The 23,056-nt window shown below is 41.0% G+C and overlaps 1 protein-coding gene across 5 annotated transcripts in view; it reads right to left on the bottom strand.

The window, feature by feature from the left end:
- Nucleotides 1-23,056, bottom strand: part of nos1apa (nitric oxide synthase 1 (neuronal) adaptor protein a) — a 163,882-nt gene that overhangs the window by 59,766 nt on the left and 81,060 nt on the right. For 3 of the 5 annotated variants that reach the window (XM_029499236.1, XM_029499235.1, XM_029499237.1), the window contains exons 5-6: nucleotides 12,016-12,124; nucleotides 2,491-2,626 (exon numbers count right to left, since the gene is read on the bottom strand). In XM_029499236.1, the coding sequence (XP_029355096.1) occupies nucleotides 2,491-2,626; nucleotides 12,016-12,124 (245 nt within the window). Of the gene's footprint in view, nucleotides 1-2,484; nucleotides 2,627-12,015; nucleotides 12,125-23,056 lie in introns of all 5 variants that reach the window. The other 2 variants (XM_029499240.1, XM_029499238.1) reach the window with 1 other exon arrangement.

Below are 23,056 nucleotides of genomic sequence, written 5' to 3'. Positions count from 1 at the left end.
TTGCTACACTGAGGTGACATGATCTGCTTTATTTAAGTTACTCACTGCTAAAATTACTTGAAGTAGTGAGTTTGTATTGGAAATAGGTCGGATAAGCTTGTTCAGTTAAATATTTTTTGTTCTGTAGATTTATTCTACGTGCTATATTTACAACATTGAATATTGCTGACGAACCAATAAGAACTTCCACCAGGCAGGCTTTAGTTCAGTGTTCAACACAGTGCTCACTAAACTGCTGAATGAAACTGCCTGTGGCACTGTTACCCCCACGTCCTTTCACTAACCATGATGTCCAGATTTTCATTTCTCTAATCCACTATCTCCCCCTCTTCTATCCCATCTCTTTTCATTGCCATAATAATTAGTTCTCCTGATAAGCATATTGGAGATGCATGGCAGCTCCTGTGTTGCTAACAAAGCATGACAGCGAGTGTGCAAGTGTGTGAGAGCAGAACTCCATTTGCATTTGTGAGGTTGTTTCATTTCTGGTATGTGGGTGTACAGTTATAGAGTATGGATGATCTCATGGCTCATCAACATGTGAAAGTGCTGGAAGGGGGCTGCAGAAATAACATCTCCACCTTGATGCTCTCCCATCTAGGTGGGAAGAAAGCCAAAGGGGCTCTGGTAAGGAGGTGTGGGGGCAAATGAAATGAAAGAGCCAAGTCCATGTCTGCCTCCAACTACTGAATCTCCAGTCTGTCATCTCAGCCCCCACCCCACCCAACCCCACCGAAATTTGGAGCTAAGTTTTCCTCCTGGGCTGCAGTGCCATTCTGGCTGGGCATGAGGCAGGAGATAAAAGTAGCTCATCCCACCAGCGTGCTGTGCTGTCTTTCCTTAGGTTGACTCACCCACGACATTCAACCATTGCATTGCACACGAAGCTGCTTGCTAATGCAGGTAGGAATTAGCATGTCTGTGTGAGTTTATATGTGTGGATGTACAATGCAATCTGTTTGTGCTATCTAACTAGATGTGAGAATTATATTGGTGTAAGTGTACGTGTCGGAGGATGTCTCAACGAGGCTTCAAATTTTGCATCATTGTACATTGATTTTTTTTTGTTATTGTTTATTTTACTTTTATTTAATGGCCTAAAAATAACACTTTGCCCTGTTGTTTATCTATAAGCTCTGCACCTCTGCTGAACTGAAACCTCATTCATACAGGGGTGGACGGATTGTGGCTGCTGCTTCCTGGATTTCCATTTTCCATCCCGATCCACTTCTGTATAGTGTCTCCTTTCAGACGTCTTAAAGAGGCATAGAATTTTATTACACTTCAGGTGGTGTTGTCACAGCCAAGCCATCAGTTCTGTCAGCAATGACACGGCGACAAAAACATCACTGGTCAGAAAAACAGGCTGTAAATCTGTGGTTTTCAGCCGAGCCACCTTTGTTTGGATATGTATAGTATACATTATATGTGAACCTCCATGGAGAAGGGCCATACATTTATTAAGGCAACTTGTTAATGCTGTCATCTGACAAATCTATTCATTATGAAACAGCATGCATGGTGATCGTTCCCATTTACCTTGACAGTTGTAAGTCACTGAGTCATAGTGACATTAACTGGGTTCAAAAAAGAGGGTATATAAAAAGAATGAAGTACCTTTAAATGATCTACATTCATATATAAAATAAGCATTTTAAAGGGGCTCTTCGTATATAGGTTGATGTCCAAGTCTTGACCTCTTACAAAGGTCTAGTTTCAATGAGGTATTAACAGTGTGAAAGAGAAATCCTCACAGCCTGAATTCAGAAACCCTTAAAATGAGCTTTCAAGACTTCTGTAACTTTGACTGCCAGGTCCTAACATCCAAACCTGCAAGTTTTGGTTTCTTTGCTTATTGATGTGAAAACTGTTATATTTTTTGGTCACTCAGAAAACAGCACCTACACTTGCAGATTAGCAAGGTAGGACACCTTCTGTAAGAAGACAGAAGAAGACACTGCAAGAATTCTGCTCTGCACTTCTCAGACAGTTAATGAGGGGTTCTCAATTTCTGGACACTTTCAAACCTTTTTTCAGATCCTCTGTCTTTTCCATCAGACAGACTCATCTATCTGAATCCTGATCTGTCATGTCAACTCCACCCACATGTCTGACTGCCTCTGCATTTTCTCAACTGTCCAATAAAAACACATATGTTCTTTTGTTTTGACCTAAACCAATCAGCTGCTGTGTTTTGTTTAACCTCCAAAGTAATGTTCAATGAAGCTACAACTTAAGAATAACGCAAACTTCTTTCCAGTCAATTGCAAAAGATACTTATTTCCTTTGATTAAAAAGGTCGCACACACACCAAACATTGCACATTGCACTCTATATCCTGCTTGATGCCAACTTTTGCTTCCTCAAAGCTCCAATACTATCTCCAAGTGAACGGAGAGCAGCAGATTTGAAGGTTTATACACAATTCTGCCAGGATGAAAGAGATTATCATTGTGTTGGAGGTGCATGCAGGTCAGTTTGTTTGCGTACCTGTGACGTTGCTGCCATTCTTCTCGCTGTGGCAGCCCTCCTGTTCGTCAGCGCTCTGCTGTGTGTGCTGCAGACTCAGCTTGTGACAAACCTCGAAGGCCTGGCCGACTGTCCGGACAATACGCATGGCCTGACTCTGGGGAATGGACAAAGACAAAAACACAGCTGTGATTCTCAGAGTACAGTCAGTGACAATCATACATTTCATTTTTCGTTTTTTCTTTTGCCTCAGTTTGAGGTTCCTCTGTTAATTTGCCATAAAACAAAGTTGTTTTCTCACTCTCAGCAAACTAGAAGGTGAAACAAAGTTAATCACTGGTCATGCAACTGAATTAAATGCACAGCCCACAGCTATCTTACACCAGATACACACACAGATGTGACACACAACAGAACCTAACATAATTAAACAGAATAGACTAATAGAGCAGAATAGCAAGTAAGACAATTTTTAATAATAAAAATAGAATATAATATATCCAAGGTATCTTAGATGTCACAGTGTAATTTCTCTGGATTTTGTTTTTTTTTTGCTATCTTTGGACACTTCAACTCAGATGTGTCTGCTTGTGTTTTCTTCCTCATTCTGTCCCACTGTGAAAAGGCAGGTCAAGCCAAAAACAACTTTGCTGGCCCGTCACTGCTACCTGGCCTCTGATGTCTATCTTGCCAGACAGTGGAGAGGTGCGGAGGCGGAGGAGAATTCATTTTGAAGGACTGAGGTCTAGCCCAAAAACACAATCTACTTCAGCTAAATGAGCAGAACAGATACATGAAACAGTCCTGGGACCTGTAGCAGAACCAAGATTCAGCCAAAGACATAATCCTCCTGGCCCCCATGATCAACTCCAGAGCCGTCTGAAATCTTGTCCCATTACATTCTGATGCCAATCCAGATAAAGTGATCAGGGAATTATTTAATCACTTCCTTAAAATTGTGACATATTTTTTTTTACATTAAGTATTGATGCAAAAATTAGACAATAATTTTGACATCTATGATTTTGTTTGGTGCAGATCCAAGCAGGATTGTGCCCTGGTGGAGGTATGTGCTCCATTTGAGTTACAGCTAGTTCTTGATAAATTGTGAAAATGGAAGATGAACACAAAGAACATGTATAGTGTAACTGTGACAAAAAAAGGTGTCCCACCCGTTAAGTTTGTTTATGTTTTGTCTCGTGACTTCCTGGTTTATTTTGAAATTTAACTCTCCTCTTGTTTCAGGTCACTTGCCCTTCCACATGTATCCCGGTCATATTGTCTCCCCTGATTACCGATGACTCCCCCAGAGAGGGGGACCGTCACCTGATCGTGGTGGACAGGTTTGTGTGTCCCTGTGAACCTGGGAGCTTTGTTCTCCTGGTAGGGTCTCCCATGACAAATTGGTTTCAGGTGAGGGGCCATACAAAGAATGGTCAAAAAAGACCCCATGAACAACACAAGAGGGAACAAGATGATCCTGCCCAGAAGAAGCCCGTAGCCCTCGTCTGGAGCCAGGCCCAGATGGGGAGCCCGTATGCAAGCGTCTGGTGGTCTACCACAGGGCCCAACCAGGACAAGCCCAAAGAAGCCACATGGAATATGCTCCCCACCCTGTGGACCCACCACCCACAGGGAAGATCGATGGGGTCGGGTGTGCTGCCAAATGGGTGGTGGTGGAAGCAGCAAACCCGCGTGGCATAGACTAGCGCTGGGGATGTAGAACAGCTGGCGCTGGTGCAGGAGATAAAGCACTAATGGTTAGATTTGGTGGGGCTTGCCTCAATGCACAGCCAAGGTTCTGGAACTGTGCTCCTTGATAAGGGTTGGACTTTTTTCTTCTTGACGTGAGGCACCGGGCAGGTATGGGGATACTCACAAGCCCTCGGCTGAGAGCTGATGTGTTGGAGTTTACCCCAGTGGACAAGAGAGTCACCTCCCTGCACCTTAGGGTGACAGGGGGGAAAACTCTGACTGTTGACTGTGCGTATGCATCAAACAGCAGCTCGGAGTATTCGGCCTTCTTGGAGAACCTGAATGGTGTCCTGCATTGGGCCCCAGTAGGGGACTCCATAGTCCTACTAGGAGACTTCAATGTTCACGTGGGCAATGTTGGAGTAACTTGGAGAGGCGTAATTTGGAGGAACGGCCTGCCTGATCAAAACTCGAGTGGTGTTTTGCTGTTGGACTTCTGTGCTAGTCATGGACTGGTCATAATAAACACCGTGTTTGAGCATAAGGAGGCTCATAAGCGTACCTGGTACCACAGCACCCTAGGCCGAAGGTCGATTTTATTATTAAATCAGATCGTAGGCCACATGTTTTGGACACTCGGGTGAAGAGATGGGCTGAGCTGTCAACTGATCACCATCTAGAGCTTGGACCTTGGCGAGGGCAGTCACACTCCTCCTCTTCTCTCTACCCTCTCTATCTTGTCTGTCTCTGTCTCAATCGTGACAAGCCCTATCTTAACTTGGCTGTGAATCTTCCAAAATCCAAACTTCAACATGGAATTGATCTACTGGTCTCTCAGCGCTATTGACACTTTGATTTCGACAAGGAAATCAGAATCGGGGGGAGCCTACTTGCCCGGACGGAACACATACTGCGTCCTCAGTTATTGGGGAAGCTGGCATGCACCCGACAGAGGCTGCAGCTTACCATCCCTTACCTTTCCACGCTCAACCTGGTGCAACTCGTGTTGCCACAACACACACCCATAAGGCCTCTATTCAGGCAACGGACTGTTCAAGTTTAGTGTACATACACAATCAAATGTATATGTGCTGCTATATAAATTCTGAAGTATGCCATTATTACGTTCAACAAGTGATAATTGTGGTAAATTCATGTAGTTGTATGAGGGCAAATGGGCGTAAAAATTTCATTGTGCTTATGTGCAATGACAATAAAGGCTATTCTATTCAATTCTATTCTGGTGGTGAGTTTGGTCAAGTGGCGGAGGGAAGCCTCCAGACAGACCTGGTAAGCCCAAATGTAGTGTGGGTGAACTGGGAACGTTTGGAGGAACCCTCTGTCTGAGAGGCCTTCCACGGTATGTTATACCGGGGGAATCCAGAGACAGTTGCAGGGTACCGGTGGGCCCGAAAGGCTACAGCCTTGTTGTTCACTAAGGCAAAGCAGCAGGCGTGTGAGAGCCTTGGAGAGGACATGGAGAAGGACTTTCAGTTGGCATCAAACTGTTCTTGAAAACTGTCCGGCACCTCAGACTGGGAAAGCAGGGAACCATCTGAGCCGTGTACAGCAAGGATGGGATGTTGCTGACCTCAAATGAGGAGATAGTCAGCCGGTGGAAGGAACACTTTGATGACCTCCTGAACCCGACATACCCACCCACTGAAACAGAAACAGAGCTGGAGGATGAAGGGGGATCATCGGCAATTTCCCTGAGGGAAGTCACTGAGGTCGTTAAACAACTCCACAATGGCAAAGCCCCAGGGATTGATGCGATCCGTCCTGAAATGTTGAAGGCTCTGGGTGTTGAGGGGCTGTCGTGGATGACACACCTCTTCCACTTGCGCGGGGGTCGGGGACAGTGCCGAAGGAGTGGCAGACCGGGGTGGTGGTCCCACTTTTAAAAGAGGGGAGCAGAGGGTGTGTGCCAACTATAGAAGCATCACACTAAACAGCCTTCCCGGGAAAGTTTACTCCAAGGCGGGTAAGGCTGATCAGCGAACCTGATTGAAGAGGAACAATGTGGGTTCCATCCTGGTTGTGGAACAAAGGACCAGCTCTTCCCCCTTGCAAGGATCCTGGAGGGAGCCTGGGAGTATGCCCTGCCAGTCAACATGTGCTTTGGGGACCTGGAGAAGGCATACGACCGGGTCCCCTGGGAGATTTTGTGGGGGGAGCTGCGGGACTATGGGGTGAGGGGGTCACCTTTAAGGGCTATCCAATCTCTGTGCACCCAAAGCGAGAACTATGTGCAGGTATTCAGCAGTTAGTCGGACTTGCTCTGAGTGAGGGTTGGCCAGGGCTGCACCATATCAACGAACCTGTTCATGATTTTCATGGACAGGCTTTAAAGGCGTAGTTGAGTAGGAGAGGATCGCATCAGACTGTGGGCTGTCAGAGTTTTGAGTACCTTGGGGTCTTGTTCACGAGTGGAGGAGACTTTGAAACATGAAATTGGCCGGAGAATCGGAGCAGTGGGAGAGATACTGAAGTCACTGTATTGCACCGCTGTGATGAAAAGAGAGCCTAGCCAAGGTCAATCTTCGTTCCTATCCTCACGTATGGTTATGAGAACTGGATGATAACCGAAAGAATGAGATTGTGGGTACAAACGACCGGAAGGTGTTCCAGGCACATCCAGCTGGGGGGAGGCCCCATGGCAGACAGAGGACCAGGTGGAGAGATTATATCTGCACTCTGGCCTGGGAACGCCTCTGGATCCCCCAGTCAGAACTGGCAGGGGAAAGTAAAGTCTGGGGTTCCCTGCTGAAGTTGCTACCCCCACGACCCAACCTTAGATAAGTGGATGAAGATGGATGCATGAATTATCGATTGCCTCCACCTGTTCCCCTTTCCTGTGTGTGTGTATAAATAGTCTGCGTCTCTGCTCATCCTTCGTTCGTGCAGCCCAGCACTTTTCCTCAAGTCCTTGCATCCCACCACAGCTACGTCTGTTCGAGCCCTTGGTTTGTTTTCCTCATATGTGTGAATTTTTGTTCTTGCTTTGTTGTCCCGTTTGTTTTCCTCCAGTCAGAGCAATTTTGGGTTTCTGGTCTGTTCTTGTCCCTATGAGTTTTTGCTTATTCCTTTTTGTTCACTCATGTTTTTGGAGTGATCTTCAGTTATAAAATAAAGTTGGCATCTGCCTTTTACCCGATCTCTGCATCTGAGTCCTGGTTTGAGTCCTGGCCTGACAAAAGGGACAGATTTCTTTTCAACTGTCTTCTTTTCCAATTTTATGGCCACTAGTGTTAATACCATGAAACAGATACAGCAGATGGCTCTGACATCAGGGAGAAATAAGATCAGCTACTGTCAGCTGATGAGAAAATTGTTTTGGAGCAGAAAAGCCATTAAACTAATAGTCATATAAAAGTCATATAAAAACCACCATGTCAGGAGACCCGACTTATATGTTTAAGTCCTTTATGAAAAAAAAAAAACAACCTTTTGTTAAATGATGAGATCCTTCAAAGATGGAAATACACTGTTCATCTTCCCTACCCACCAGTCTCTCCCCTGTCCCCTGCCCCCTGTCGATTCATGTCTTTTTACCCCATGCTGCTTGTCATTTTGACAGTAAACACGTGTGTGTTTGTTTCTAGAGGTACCCATGCTGGGGACAAGAGCAGAAGCTGAAGCTCCCCTAATTCATATGCCATCTGTCTGGGAAATACATCATCAAACGCTGTGCACAGACTTTGTTTTGTCTTCACTTTCACGTTACACTCTTACTCTCTAACCGCAAACTTTAACTTTTCAGTGACCTCAAGACAAGTACCAACTTAATCCAGGGTTGATGTGTAGTAGGAGTAATAATAGTTTCTAGGTAAGAAATTGTAATTTTTTTAGTTATTTATTATAATTTTTTTGCAGGAACTTTGCATCCAAAACTGCAGCCTGCAGCTTGACTCTACTCTTAAATCTTTGGAACAGTAAGCTGCACAGATTCTGTGTCTCTACGAGGATACATAGTCAAGCGCTAGTGTGGAAATATATTTATATTAAAATAAATATAAGCTAGTGCAGCAAGAGCCATTGGAATTGTTTTATGAATATTTTAGGGAAAATGACGAGAAATGTATTTGAGTTGTTCTTCCAAGATGTAAAACAAGCTTTTCTGTATCCTTCTTAAAAAACGAGCCCACAACTAAGGCTACATCCACAATAGTACATTCAGTGGGGACGAATAACTTAGGACACAATTGCAAGTGATCTATGTTCATATCAACAAATCTGAAATACAAACATTAGCATTCTTAGGACTTGCGAAACCTCATCAGTCAAATCCTGTTCCACTTCACATGAACTTGTGACATTTAAATTGTGAAGTACTCTGTAATGACAAAAGAGGTATAGAAAATTATTATTCATGGACACTGATTATATGTGAGTAAATACTTATATTATTGTCTAAGTAAACTTATATTTAAGAGATGTGATTTATACAGATTCCAATTTAAACCCCCTGGCAGGGGGTATGTGAAACCCTATCTAGCATCCATGATGTTACGTTTCCATTGGACCCTGAAATTTGTCTACTAGGGAACTTTCCTCATTCTAATCTCGAGACAAACTGTGCAAAGAAAATTACAGAAATCCTTTTGGCGATTGCTAAGAAATGTATTGCGATAAGGTGGAAATCACATTAAAATGTGGCTTTGTGTAATCAATAGCTGTGTGCCCCCAGAGAAAATTACTTGAAAAAAAGAAGTTGAACGTTTTACAAAATATGGCAACAATTTTTAATATATATGGAAAATCTACCAGCACACCAGGTTGACTAATTCCCCTGTATTCGAGCTTGGCTTGGCAGGAACTATGATCAGTGATGCTACCCTCTGTCTCTCTTAGTATTTTTTATTACTTACTTAATGTATTTTATTCATTAATTCATTAACATTAACCATGTAGTGACCACTGAAGGGTCTGTGCAGCTTTGGGACCTATAACACAGGAAAGATATGGGCAGTCTTACCCATTGTAGATCGGACTACATTTATTTCCTGCAAAAGGGTGCAGTGTTTTTTCTGCCATGAAGACCTGGGTCAAACCTGATCTGAGTGGCCTGCTAAAAGAGAGCCTTCATGTCAGGGGACAAGGAAGGGGTATGAGTCCAAAGAAAGCTCAAGTGGAGGACTGATGAGGTAAAGGAGGAAGATGGAGACTTACACTCAGTGTCAGCAACATCTGAAGAGCCGTGAGGTGTATCTCTGAACACCAAGAATTCAGCAGCAGCTGAGGGTGGAGTGGGGCAACCAGGGACCACTTCTAAAGTATTTCTATAACTCAGAGGTTATAGCTGTCTGCTGCTGATTTGGAAAAAGAGGCTCAACAAACTGACGCGCAGGGCAGCATGTTGTCTTTAATTCAGGTCAGCTCCTGGCCACTGTGGAGGTGGAATGACCGGCCCCTGTGTGTCCCAGACCACCTTGCCTCAACAACAGATCAACTGTTTAACAGCAGACCCTTATATCTGGAGCACAGAGACATCATCGGCCTCGCCGCAATTATTCAGAATATTAATCAGTGCAACGTGTCAGATAATTTTCTATCTGCCTGCTCAAACCCATGCTCTGCGTTTATATGGTAATGCACTTGAAAAACACAAAAAACAGTTCAGGGCTTAATCTTTAGTTTGTTTTGTATGTAATACATTGCGCGTTTTTTTCAGTGTTTGTATTTGCTGCTGTAAAGGTGAATTTTTCATCTCTGAGACCAATAAAGTTTCATTTCAGTTTCAAGTTGCATTCTGATGAAAACTCCATGGTCTCTGGTCATGACCACTTTAGTTTTATATAACTGAGACCAAGCACTTCATTAGTTTCCTTTCAAATGTCAAATCAAGGTAGAGTGAGAGAGGATGTGTGTGAATCGGGGAGAGAGAAAGAGAGAGGAGGCCATCCAGCATGTCTGAGTGGGAAGTGATAGGCCACTAAAGTCTTTTCATGCTGCTGTGATTTAGAGGACGGCCATTATTTTAGTGCTGGTATTTAAGAGGGAAATAAAGCCTGCTTAATCTTCTACTCAATCTTAAACTCGCAACCTTTCACATGTCAAAACACACTCACACCAAACCACACACTAGCTCTGATGACATTTTCAGTGCATATTTGATATGAATATCTCCTTTTCACTATGGCAGAGTATTTCATTCTCTTTTTGTCCTGCTCAGTCAGCTCTCTGAAACTTCATCCTCTTTCTTTGTGCTACTTTTTAATGCTTTTTTCCACTCCTCCGCTTCAGCATGGCACATGCTTAATTGAAAATGCTATGTAGTAATCATGACATGCGGTATGATTTATGGACTGCAGACAAGTGATCTTTAAGATTTTAACCTTGTTAGGATGTTAATGTGTTGTTTTCTGGTTAATACATGCTTTTCACTTTGAATCAGGCTGTTGCATAAAAGCCGATTCAGACAGTCAGAAATTAATTTGTCCTTAAAATTGAGAAGCTAATCCCTGTCATTTGTTTGGACAAGGGGAGGGGCTTAAACCCCTAAACTTGAATCCTTTTTAATACACAGAATCATATTGGCAGAACCACTAACACCGTGCAAGCCACTGCTAACTAGAAGCTATATGATATTGGTCAACACACAAGCCGAATTTGGTGCTTGTATTCAGGATACAAACATTTAATGTTTATCAATGGCCAAATTAGAGAATGTGCACAGTGTACTGGGAGTCTACAGCTTGGTGTGATTGCCAACACATTTGAACCTAATGAACTGTTGCTTTTCCTTGTCAACTTTCCACACCTAATAAAAAAACTGCTGTGTTTTATCACACCAACACACACATGCACACTAATACAGTAAGTGCTACTGCTCCAGAGATCCTGCTCCATAGAATTTTGGTTTGTGTCATTTTCCATTTGTCATCTGAACAGGATGTGTGTGTGTCTGTTATACATAATGAGGCAGTGCATGTTTGACCTCGCTAACCCCTGAATTTAAGCATCCAGTTCTCTAAGCTTGTAGCTAAATAAAACCAAATCATCCAGCTAATTGTGCCATACAACTGGAATGTTTTCACTTAATTTCTTCTTTGCAGCAACATAACCTCCTGAAACAAACTCACAACTCCTTCAGACCTCAGCATTGGCAAGGCTGCAGTGCTGGGAGGTATTGCTGCTGCCTTACTGCCATGTGTCTTTTTATTGAGGCTTGTCAGGATGTGACTCATACAGTGTCATGAGTTAAGAGAGGAGGAAGGAGTGCATGAAACAACTACACATAGACTGGAAAAACTAAGACTGAGACCCTTTTTCTATTTTGCTATAACAAAGAACTTAATTTTTTGTATTTTTCAACTTCTTACAAGAAATTCCATCAAAAAAACTACACAGATAAAGTTGGTAACCCAACTGCTATGTGATTTCATAATCATGTTAAAAGAAGAGCTCAGACACAGTGACACATTTTTAGATGCAGGTGATGTATGTCGATTGTTAGGAAAACTGGACGTGTGGCTGTTTTTCTTGTCTAGGCGTTGTTGTTTTTCTTTTTAATTATTATTCAAATGAAAATCCTGAATTCAATGCTTCAATAGTTTTAAAATACACCATGATATTTTCATTTTCAAGCAGAGTGCTGCACCTCTGTTTGGTTGTAGGACAAATTTATAACAACCAAATCTTTGAATGGATTATGGGAAATCTAGGGGTTGAATGCCTATTTTCCAGCATTTTGAATTTGTGTGTAAATCAGACAAGATGCAATGAATACACATTCAGAGTGAGGACACATTTCTGAGGAATAGCTACAGCCCTAAGACCAGATTTGGGCTCTGCATTTTTCTGGGCAAAAGAGAAAAAGCATAAAAGTGGCCTTCCTGTCTGACCTACCTTCTTCTTGGACTTGAAGACGTTACAGCGAAAGACATTGCTTTGTCCATCTCTGGCAATGTAGCTGAAGATCTTCAGATCCTGGGAGTCATGAGACACATAAAATATCCTGAAATAGAGAATACAATACGTCAGACAGTACAAATGAAAAAAAAAAAAAGAAAAGAAAAAATTAGTATGATCCAAAACAAATTCAGATCCTGCCAGCGTTTCTAGGATGCAAAATTAGCACCCAGCCTGTTTCTCTGTGGTTTCTATATTACAAGATAAATAAAGGTTTAGAAAGTTTCAACTCTTTTTCAACTCTTTTTATCACTAATTTAAGTAGGTTAGCAAGTACAGAGTTCCACATAGACTTCTTTGCTGTTTAGATGGGAATATGGGACAAGGAGCTCAGACACATATTGAATGCGAGGTGAACGTATAACCCCCATAAATATATTACTTGCCAAATATTTCCTTGTGTGAATTGAAGATGCAGGGGAACAAGTCAAAGAAAAAAATAGAGGCTCTCCTAATAGGGAGAGATTGGGTGGCACTGACAGTGAAAAGATTTACAATATCCTGTAGAGCAGGTAAATGGGCGGAAAAAGTTTGGGAGCAAAAGGGAGAGAGAAAGTGATAATACACAATAACCTTAAAGAAGGAAAACAAGCGTATGAGCTAATCTCCACGCTCCTCAGTTGTTTCCGTTTAAATAAAGCTTTTAAATTGTAATTGTAAAGAAAATTGTCATGTAGTGAACTTGAAATATCAAGTGGCTAAAGAATTCCCTGGCAGGGCAGATTCCTAAAAAGACAATTATTGGATGGAAATTAGAAGTAACTCAATGGGGAGCAAGAGCGAGAAATAAATTGAGGATTGTGCTTTGTTTTGGCCTCTTCTCTACGAGCCAGATTAGCTGAGGTCTCATGGGTTAGATCAGAGGTCTCAAACTCCGGTCCTGGAGAGCTACTGTCCAGCATGTTTTAGATATTTCCTGCTCCAACACACCTGATTCAAATGGTTAACTCGTCATCGAGCTCTGCTGAGATCTGATAAGTAGCCACTCATTTGAATGCAAATCTGTGTCGGAGCAAGAAAGATCTAATACATGCAGGACAGCAGTTCTCCAGGACTGTAGTTGGAGACCTCTAGTAGAGATGGTGTCTTTGTCAGTCCTCCTTAGTAGACTGTCAAAATACCAGACAAAGAAATCTGCAGTGACACACACACACACACACACCACATTTTCTGTCTGATATCTGATTGTGTGCGTTGCTACAGATATCTGAGGTCCAAGCAGTCTTCTTATTAGGTACGCGTTAAATCTGGTTTCATCACCCAGAGATTCCTAAATGATATAACGGTATCAAACAATGTATCATCTGTGATTCCTCTTGCTTCCAATTACTTGAAATACTCATCAAACCCCTTAGTAAATGCCAAGTGTCTGCATATGTGGGATTTCACCAGTACAAAAGTAGCATAATGGGGATGATGATGAGGCTGATGATGGGATAGCAGGTCAACTGAACCAGTTCTCGATCTTTTCTGGCCTGTTGTTCTTGGTCCTGTCTGGAGGAGGAAAACTACAGCGTTTCGTATCTGTTAGGATAATACAATTGCACCAGTGTTTCTGCTGGCACTGCGTGGTGTGTGCCTGGAGTATTATCTGCATGTAACAGAGAATATCAATAAATGATAAGATTGTCTTTTCATGTTGGTTAAATCTACATTTATCCCTCGTTTGTTTCTGTTCTTTCCTTCACCCCCTCTTGCCTCAGCTTGGTGTCGCTGATATTTCGCTATCATTTCAAATTAAAAGCCCTCTGGAGACATGGTGTAGTTGGAACTAAATGCCATTCTAAAATTTAGATGTACTCGCCACAGTAATCGCTCAGAACATGATTTAATCACTAGGCACATGTCAGGTAATCAGTAAGTAAACAAACCATTTGTTCAACTAGATTCAGCACTACTAATTAATAAAGTGATTAAATGCCAAGGAAGACAACAAATACAGAGCTACTGTACATTTTAACGCGTGAGGCTTACTTTCCCTTCCAAATTACCCTTAACAAACCAGTTGGTGTGTTTACAACCTATGTACCATATTTTTCACATTATAAGGCGCACTTAAAATCCTTAAATTTTCACAAATATCGGCAGTGCAACTTATGTATGAATTCTTGTTGTGCTTACTGACCTCGGACCAATTTTATGTGGTACACTGCACACAAAAATATGTCAAATGTTTTAGTGCGACTTTAATAACGAAGCCTTGATGGATTGTCGGGGCATTCCCAGCTGGCACAGGCATGTTGTATTAACGGTGGTCCTTGCTTGGATATGGTTTTGCTACGTCAGACAATGTTAGATAACTAATTGTGTAGTGCTGGCAAGCAACCATCATCCAACGTTTAGTCAAAGTTACCTTGCTATAATTAGATGTCAAGCCAACGTTAGCTTTTTAACGTAAACCCAATTTTCAAATCCATATCAGGAATTTGATGGATTTGTGGAAGATGAATGATTTAAAATGTGAGTGTACTATTCTGCATTTGGCACAACTGAACAATATTCTGACTTATTGTGAATGAGTTGAATAAAGTTTGACTTATCTGACTGTTTTGTTTCGCTTTATATATGTTTTATCACGCACCTTATGTATAAAAATAGACCCGTTCATTGATATTGTGCCTTATAATGCGGTGCGCCTTATGGTCCACAAAATATGGTAACTGCTTGACTGCTTGTGTTGTTTTTTGTTTTGTTTTGTTTTTTTTTGTTTTTCTGAAAAGTGCATTACAGCATTTGTTTCATTCTTACAAAGTATATTTTTAAAGTTAGAGTTGTTATATTCTCTAGCTTCACTATAAAAGCAACCCACTGTCCATACATATAGCATTGACTCTGAAGCAGACCCAGTCATGCGTTTTCATTGGAACCAGCTTTGTGTGCCCCCGTTGGGACAGATAATGATGTGGACCATGCTGTGAGAACACAGTTTGACAGAAGAACCAGGCTTGCTAGAAAATGTTCTGAAATAAGGCAACAGGATGCACTAAGGGGAAACAGTCACACTGAAAAGGCAGGCAGGGCGAGCAGCCATGACTTAATGAGGAAAGCAGAAACATTTCTGTATATATGTCTTTGTCAACAAACTGAGTCACTATTATCAACATGAGTCATCTACTGCAAGAAAACTGCCCTTTACCAACTGACTGATCTTTGCAGGAACTCTTAAGTTGCCTCCTCTTTCAACGCCTTGTTTACAACCTCCCAAACAAACATCCAGCTATTGTGACAAATATAACTCAGATTTCATGTTTTGATGTCTAAGGGAAAGGGAAAAGGGCCTGTGCTTAGTGAAGCTGTTGGCTGCAGGGAACTGAACTACTAAAAATGAAAAAAATTGTAAGCAGTGATAGAAGAATTGTGATATACTGCCAGAGAAAAGACGCTCAACTAAGAGTGACTGAAAGTGAGCCCAGCTGGCTTAGCTTGAGCTGACTAATCTCCGAGCAGCGATTAAATGACAGCTCAGATACACCTCTATCAAGCATTTCCAACAGGAGCAGCTGCGTCAGATAGATCAGATCTCAGACTAAGAGCGCTAAACTTGATATGAGAGCAGTCAATGATGGCTTACAGCAAAATAAATCCTACTACAAACACCTCCTGGAGAAAAGCCACTCTTATCTCATTTTTTTGTTGAGGGGCTATTGTGATGTGACAATCCACAGCCCTTTGCAACCTAGAGGTGGGTCTGTGACAACAGCTGTGATGCAGCTGGAAAAAAAAGTGTTTTGTTCAACAATATATTTTATAAAAACAAGCAGATCTAAATGAAAGAATCGAACATAAAGCACAACTTTTCAAAAAAAGAGTCACTCACTATGCTTTTTGGGGGTTAACTTTAATCAATTGTTTGGAGGATAAAACGTATAAAAATGGCTACACAAATTTAATTAACTGAATGGATTTTGCTATTTGGTGAAAAACCAACAGTGAATGACTTTCCATCAGCGCGTCAGCATGGAAAAGCTTGTGTCACTGAAAAAGGACAAAGGCGTTGAAAACGAAGGTCCAGAGATCATGATCCAACACCAGAAGCTGACTCAATGGACCATCCTGTAACAGTGCTGTATCCATTCTGCTATTCATGCTGCCACATAATGCACAAACTTGGAGAAGCTTTTTGTCACTCTGTACATTGAGACCAATGAAGACACCAAGGATTTGTCCTTTGTCCTATTAAAATCTGACTTTGTTTCTGCCAACAAACAAGGTCAGGCCAAAACAAAAACAAAAAAGCATATACCTCACTGTAGTGTACTACTACACATCTGAAAAACTAACAGGACTCCTAATGTTGTGCTGGACTTTTATGAAAAAGTGCAGTAGAGAAACATTTTTACTTTACTTTTTACTACATTTTACTACATCTTACTGCTTACAGCATTTTGATGTAAGCAGTGCAAGATAGGAAGTGAATAATTAATAATTCCAAATAATTTTTGGAAGTGTGACAACCAACAGGAAAATTCCAATACTCAGCCAGCTGACCAAACTTGATTACTTAGTCAGTCAGACAGTGATCCTGGTGTGCAGCGGTCCTGGTTCAGCCCATGAATGAATAAAATAAAATCAAAAAATGACAGAGAAGTTTCCTATGGATATGGATTTTCAATCATAGACTTAGTCTGTTGTAATCACCTACGATAGGGTGACCAGACGACAGTCCCCAATTTGGGTGACTTGTCCCTGCTTAAAGCTGTCCCTTGAAAATATCCCTGATTTGAATGGGCGAGGAAACAAAGTTGCGCACAGACTTACCTCCAGCTATTACGGTTAAACTAACATGCTGACATGCTGAGAAAGTATGCGTGGCACCTGGGTGGGTGTGAGGGGAAGGTAGGCTGGATGGATGGAAAACATGCATGAATAAGGAGCTGAAAAGACATGGAGACAACAGTAGATGATTCATGACTCACCTGCTAAATTCAAGTTTGACAAATACACATTTAACCTCTGACAACCTTGTCTCCATCGGCAAAACACAAAGCAAGAGGGGAGCTGGTGCTGCACAAATAAAATGCATGAAGAGATCGGCCCTGAGATTCATAGTCGCTGTGAGTGGCGGGGCGATAACAAGATTCTCAATAACCGCACTCACTCACTCGCTCTCATCCAATCTCTCTAATAAACTCATGATGTTAACAGGCTGAGTCTATTACGTAGGGGGCAGTGATGTGATTTCTGAGTAATGAGATAGGCTTGTTTTCAAATACCTCTGTCTTTTTTTTTTTCTTTTTTTTTTTTTTTTTTGATAAATCGCTGCCTCTGTGACATAGCTGCTATAAATCAGAAGGCAAGAGGCAAAGCGCTGCACATACAGCGTTGACAACTACACACTAGCATGTCATATCTGTACCAGGTTGGGCTGTAGGTGTGTAGGCGTGTGTATGTGTGTGTGTGTGTGGGGGGGGTGTTTGAGCATAGCATCATGCCAGGAAGAGAAGCCAACTACATCTGGATAAATATCATCTCTTAGAATTTAACATTCTGTCAAGGGGAATCTACAAAGGCTCCAGTGTCAGCACCCTAGAACAGCCAAGTCCTCCTCAAACCACCAAGCAGATCCACAAACATCCTGGATGTGCTTCATTTCCATCTGATTCTGGATGAAAGAAATTTGGCCCTTTTACAGCAAATGGATGAAATGAAGCAGAGACATGTACACAAACTCTGCCTCTTTAGTTAATTATGTTGCACAAACTAATGCGTAATTAATAACTCCTATCTTCCCTGCAGCTTTGGTCTGAAAATTACTAATAACAATAACAATGAGCAGCCGTGTGTGAGATAAAAACCTACATACACCTCGTCGGATTAAGCTTTAAGATGATTCAGGATGTTAGAGGTCTGATCTCTAATTAGACTGATATAATCAGTATGATTACTCGTGGCTGTATGAATGTCTGGATTTCACAACCAAGTTTAGCGTCAGCTGGCATCACAGCAGAGATACTGTGATTACAGTCTCCTTAAAACGCTGTAATTAAATCACATTCTGCCCATTTGGCTAATTCATGGTCCAGTGCCAGAGGACAAAACCAGGGATGTGACATCTCTGCAAGTCTAGTGTTGTTTTTTTATTTTATTGCAAAGGTCTGACTTTCAAACAGTGCAAATCAGAGAGCAAATCTGAGTGTGATGATCATAACTGGATGATCAGATGATGTTTTTTAGCTTTAAACCATCAACTGTATTTAAAAGCATACTGATTCATACTGAAAAGTGAAAGCAATGTTGAAGAGCCTTAAACTTAGGCTAACCCTTGAGTTAGCCTAAAAAAAAAAAAGTTCTGGGTGGCATAGTGGTTAGCACTGTTGCCTCACAGCAAGAAGATTATGGGTTCTGCTCGCGGCCTGGGGCCTTTCTGTGTGGCGTTTGCATATTCTCTTCATGCCTGCTTGGGTTTCCTCCAGGTACCATAGTCCAAAGACATGGATATTTGGCTTGATTGGTGACTCTAAATTGCCTGTAGGTCTGAGTGTGAGTGCGAGAGTGAGTAGTTGTTGGTCTCTGTCTGTCTGTGTGCTAGCACTGTGATGGACTGACAATCTGTCCAGTGTACGCCGCCCTCACCCAATGTGAGGTGGGTTTGGCTCCAGCACCCAGCAACCCAGAAAACAGAAAAGGGGTGATGGATGAATGAATGAAAGACACGGCCATCCGAACTGAGCCAGCTGAGCTAATAAATAATTTCAACTGCCCAGGGATGAAAAGACGACAAAGCGACTGAAGAGGAAGAGATAGAAAGCTGATGCTGAGATCACACATATAAGATCAAAACAAGTAACATTTTTTGACACACACAAACTTTGACTAAGGCTACATCGCCATTTTAAACCTTTTTTTTTTTTGTTTATTTTTAATCTTTTTTTTTTTTTTTTTTTTGCCAAAATCTGGAGTTTTGGGGAAAATAAAATGGAGAGTTTTGCAAAAGACTGCTGAGTTTGCTTTTTAGTCTGGACTGGCAGACACACGCATCTTTGTAAAAAATTGTGTTTTGATCACAGCTGATCACTACATTGGAGTGATGCTGGAGCCAATCCTAGCCAATCTAACCTTTCATTATTTTTAATAGCATAAATATATTGAATAATAATGTCAAAATTGTCATCACAGTAGTTTTGGTTCAAATATTTTTTGAACTGGGTTTGAAAGTTTATTGTTGACATCTGTGACAAAATAATCTCAATTTAAAAGCTCCACTCATTCATTTCCACCTTCATCTTGACATGATTCAGCTTTGGTTTAGTGAACACTCACTCATGAATATGTAGAGCTAATTAAATACATTACATCAAAAATACCAATACAGCATTTGCTCATTTAATAAGAAGAACCTACAGAGAGTAATAGACTAAACATGTCACAACAGATCCCGCCTTAGTTTAATGTTTATTCCAATGTGTGTGAATAAATAGAAATAACTGTGTGTGGTAGTTAGTGCTACCATGACTATTTCCAAAATTTTGTCACTTGGTTGAGTGGGAGGGTAATTCCTGTCAACCTCAGTTGGAATGGAGGTGGCACACACGCCTTATGTAAGGATGTCAAAAGGCAAGACACTGACATAAAGAAGACATAGGATGTTTGCACTTGGCAACAATACTACATAATCTTAATAGCTTTTGCATTCATCCATACTGTATATGTGTTATTTGGAAGTGCATGCACTGCTGCTATCACCAACAATGCCATAAGACAATGCACAGTTGAGAAAGGTGAAGGCAGATATCAGAAAATCAATATTTAAGCGCAAATGAATCTTGATACAGGCAACAGAGAGACTTCTGTAGCACACCTGAGAAAACAACCTGTGAAAGTCTAATTAAGATGACCAACCTATTTTAAATTTATAACAAAGAAAATTATCAGAAATGACAATAGTATAAGTTAAAGAAAAATTTAAGCCATACAGTGCAGGAAAGTTTTGCAAAGATGAGGACAAACTGAAAGACCCAAGACACCCGCAGACAAATCCTGCTGTCCTGTCCTGTGTGCTGATGATTGTGTGTGTCATATTCAGTCTCCACACCCAAACTCAACCAGGAGAATGTGGTCTGTCTGCTAAGACAATCACAACCACCAAGGTCATACTCACATACCAAAACACACACACAGTCTAACAGTCACATACATATACGTACACACTCAAACAGTCACAATGCCTGAGGCCATGGATATCAACTAGTGGATAGGGAGTAGTAACAACAAGAACTAAACCATCTTGGATCCTCATTTACATTCAACTGAGAGTATAAACATACAGCAGCAGGGAAGCACAGGAGACTCTGGAAGGAGTAAATAAATGTAAACCAACAATCAGAGCCACTTGTGTTCCCATGAAATTCAATTTCTTTAAGTTTTATCAGCAATATAGTACTGTGCTGTCCCTTCTGAACCCCTTATATTCTAGGTAAGGGCTCAATGATCAGTTTATTGAATGATCTGAAAATATTCAGTTGTACATGGACAATCAGAGGAAGTCACTCTAAAATGCCTGTTGTGTATCATAAGATGGTGATTAAAAAGACTTGCGACACCTTTCCCGATATGTGTGTTTTATTTTGAATAGATACAGTAAATACAATGACCCTGGCAGAAGATCAGCCATTTTCACCAGTAATTGCACAGTTACATCTAACAGCCCAAGGTCATTTAATGCACAATAATGGGCCTGTGGAACTAATGTGCTGCCATTCCTGCTGCTGCTTTCCAAAACAGTTAATTTAGTGCAAGAGTTTGTTTTCAGTGATGATCAGCTTGCAGTAAAGGTTCAGTGAATCTCAGGGAGACCACGGAGTAAAAGCAACAATGACACTTCTGCCCTGGCTGGAACTTAAATGCCTTATTGGCTGAAAAACAAAAAGTTCTTCAAAATGTCAGCACCAAACTGCAAATTAAAATACAGCTTTACTGTGTTCCTCTTCATGGATTCAGGTAAATTGACTAAATCAAATTAACTGTCGGACTAAAACCGAACTAAAAAGTATTTAATCAGTTAAAAATACGTTTAAATGTTTGCGGTGCAGATTTGGAGTACTTTATCACTCACTTTACATGAAAGAGAAGCAGTTTGCCTTTAAGGGAAAGTGAAATTTGTGGTGAAATTTTACAGCTGCCCTGCTCTACCTGGCATCATCCACTGATGAGCCTCCTCCTCCTCAGATAAGCAATAAAAACTCAAAAATGGCAGAAAAAGGCATAAAACTCAAACCATGATGAGTCGAAAACTGTAAGAGTACTGTAAATCAAGCAGATTAGCTGGTAGGCCCTGAGAGTCAAAACAAAGTCTCATAGCTAATTGAGCAGTTGGGGTATAAAGTTAAGTGTGTTAGGATGTTTTGAAGGATTTGATTCCATTTTATGGGGGAAAAAAACCTTAACAAAATGCTTAACACTTTAATATGTCGCTGAAACTGATTTCGAAGACAGGACTAGATCCAGGTCAAAATATTGGTAGGAGGAAAAACAATAGGGAGAAAATTCTTCAACCAGATAACAACACAAAGTTGTTCAAAGTTGTATAACTATAATGTTAAAGAGCTACAAAAATCATACATGGATGCAGCACATCCACATCCATATCATGAGGGACACAGTTTCATTTTGCAAGCAGCAAATTATTTCCAGATGTGAAAGTAGAACTTTTCTCGATCGCAAAGATTTGTTCAACAAATCTCTGGTCTTTGAGGCAGGTGTCCATTTGTTCCCTTGAGTGCACAATGCTTCACTAGATCTAGTAATACAATGAGTAGTTTCATTGAAAGAAAGGTTTTTATTTTATTTCTTTCTTAACCTCTCCTTTATGAGGGTAGCCATGGGAAGGTCGGAAGCTGTGAGGAAGGCTGTTATGTGTTTGGACTGTTAATGATTAAATCTTACTCATGCTGTTTTGCCCAGATTTGGATACAGCCTAGTGCAGTAATACTGTAAACTGCAGCATCCCTCTGATCCGACATGTAAGCATGACCATCAAAATGTTCATATCTACCAGTTCTGTGAAGATCTTGACTCTTTTTATCTCTTTTTTAAGTTATTCCCTTTTGGTGAGAAAGCTTTTTACATTTGACTGTACAGTCCACTAGGTCAGACATCACAGGATGCTGATGAGACAGAGATGGCGCATGATTGAATAAGGTTATTAGAATCTTTAAGGGCTTTGATATGTGTGTGTGTGTAATTGCTGTGCGGTATTTAATCAGCATGGCATGACCATGCTTAAATATCAAAGCAAAATGTGCGTGTGCTCTCGATATCACAACTTGTTTTCCATATCTCATGATCAGGGTGTTTCTAGAACACACAAGCATCAGATGGACTTTAATTGGATGGGTGTGAATGTATTACTGGAGGGTTTTTAACTTCCTGTTACTGTGAAGTGTGAGGTGGGAGTTCACACAGACAGGCTACTTTTCACATAGTGTGACAACAATTACCACCGCCGAAGCCCTGAGAAGTTTTAACCTGTGTAGGTACAAACACGTGTGCAACAAAGTCTCACTGCTGTCTAACTACCAATAAGTTACCAAAAAGACCACGTTGCAGTCACGTTTAGTCAAGTTACTTCAAAACTGCTATGCACTATTTATTACTTGTTACTGTAATTGCCAAGTAATATTATATTATTGTATTTGGAATTAACCCATTACACTACTTTCAAGTTACTCTCACCAAAGTAACTGGAAATATAGTTTTGGCATTCTAAATGTAGCTAATTTAATCAATTAGCTCATTACACATCCAGTGGAAGGTGATGTGGTATCTTACTGAGCTAGACTTAAGGATAAAAACTAATAACAATATAATATGTATAGTATGATAACAATATAATAGCCACAATAATTTAAAATTACTGGTGCTATTTCTGGAAGTGGACAGTTCTTGAGGTTTTGCACACAAAGTGCATTGAACTACGATATTTCTCATGCCCTTATTTCTGGCGAACTGAAAGTAATGGGCATATGCCCATCTCACAAAC

The sequence above is a fragment of the Echeneis naucrates genome, chromosome 4 (assembly GCF_900963305.1).
Source record: "Echeneis naucrates chromosome 4, fEcheNa1.1, whole genome shotgun sequence".
In the NCBI taxonomy this organism is placed as follows: domain Eukaryota; kingdom Metazoa; phylum Chordata; class Actinopteri; order Carangiformes; family Echeneidae; genus Echeneis; species Echeneis naucrates.
This window is presented reverse-complemented; position numbering and strand designations above follow the sequence as displayed.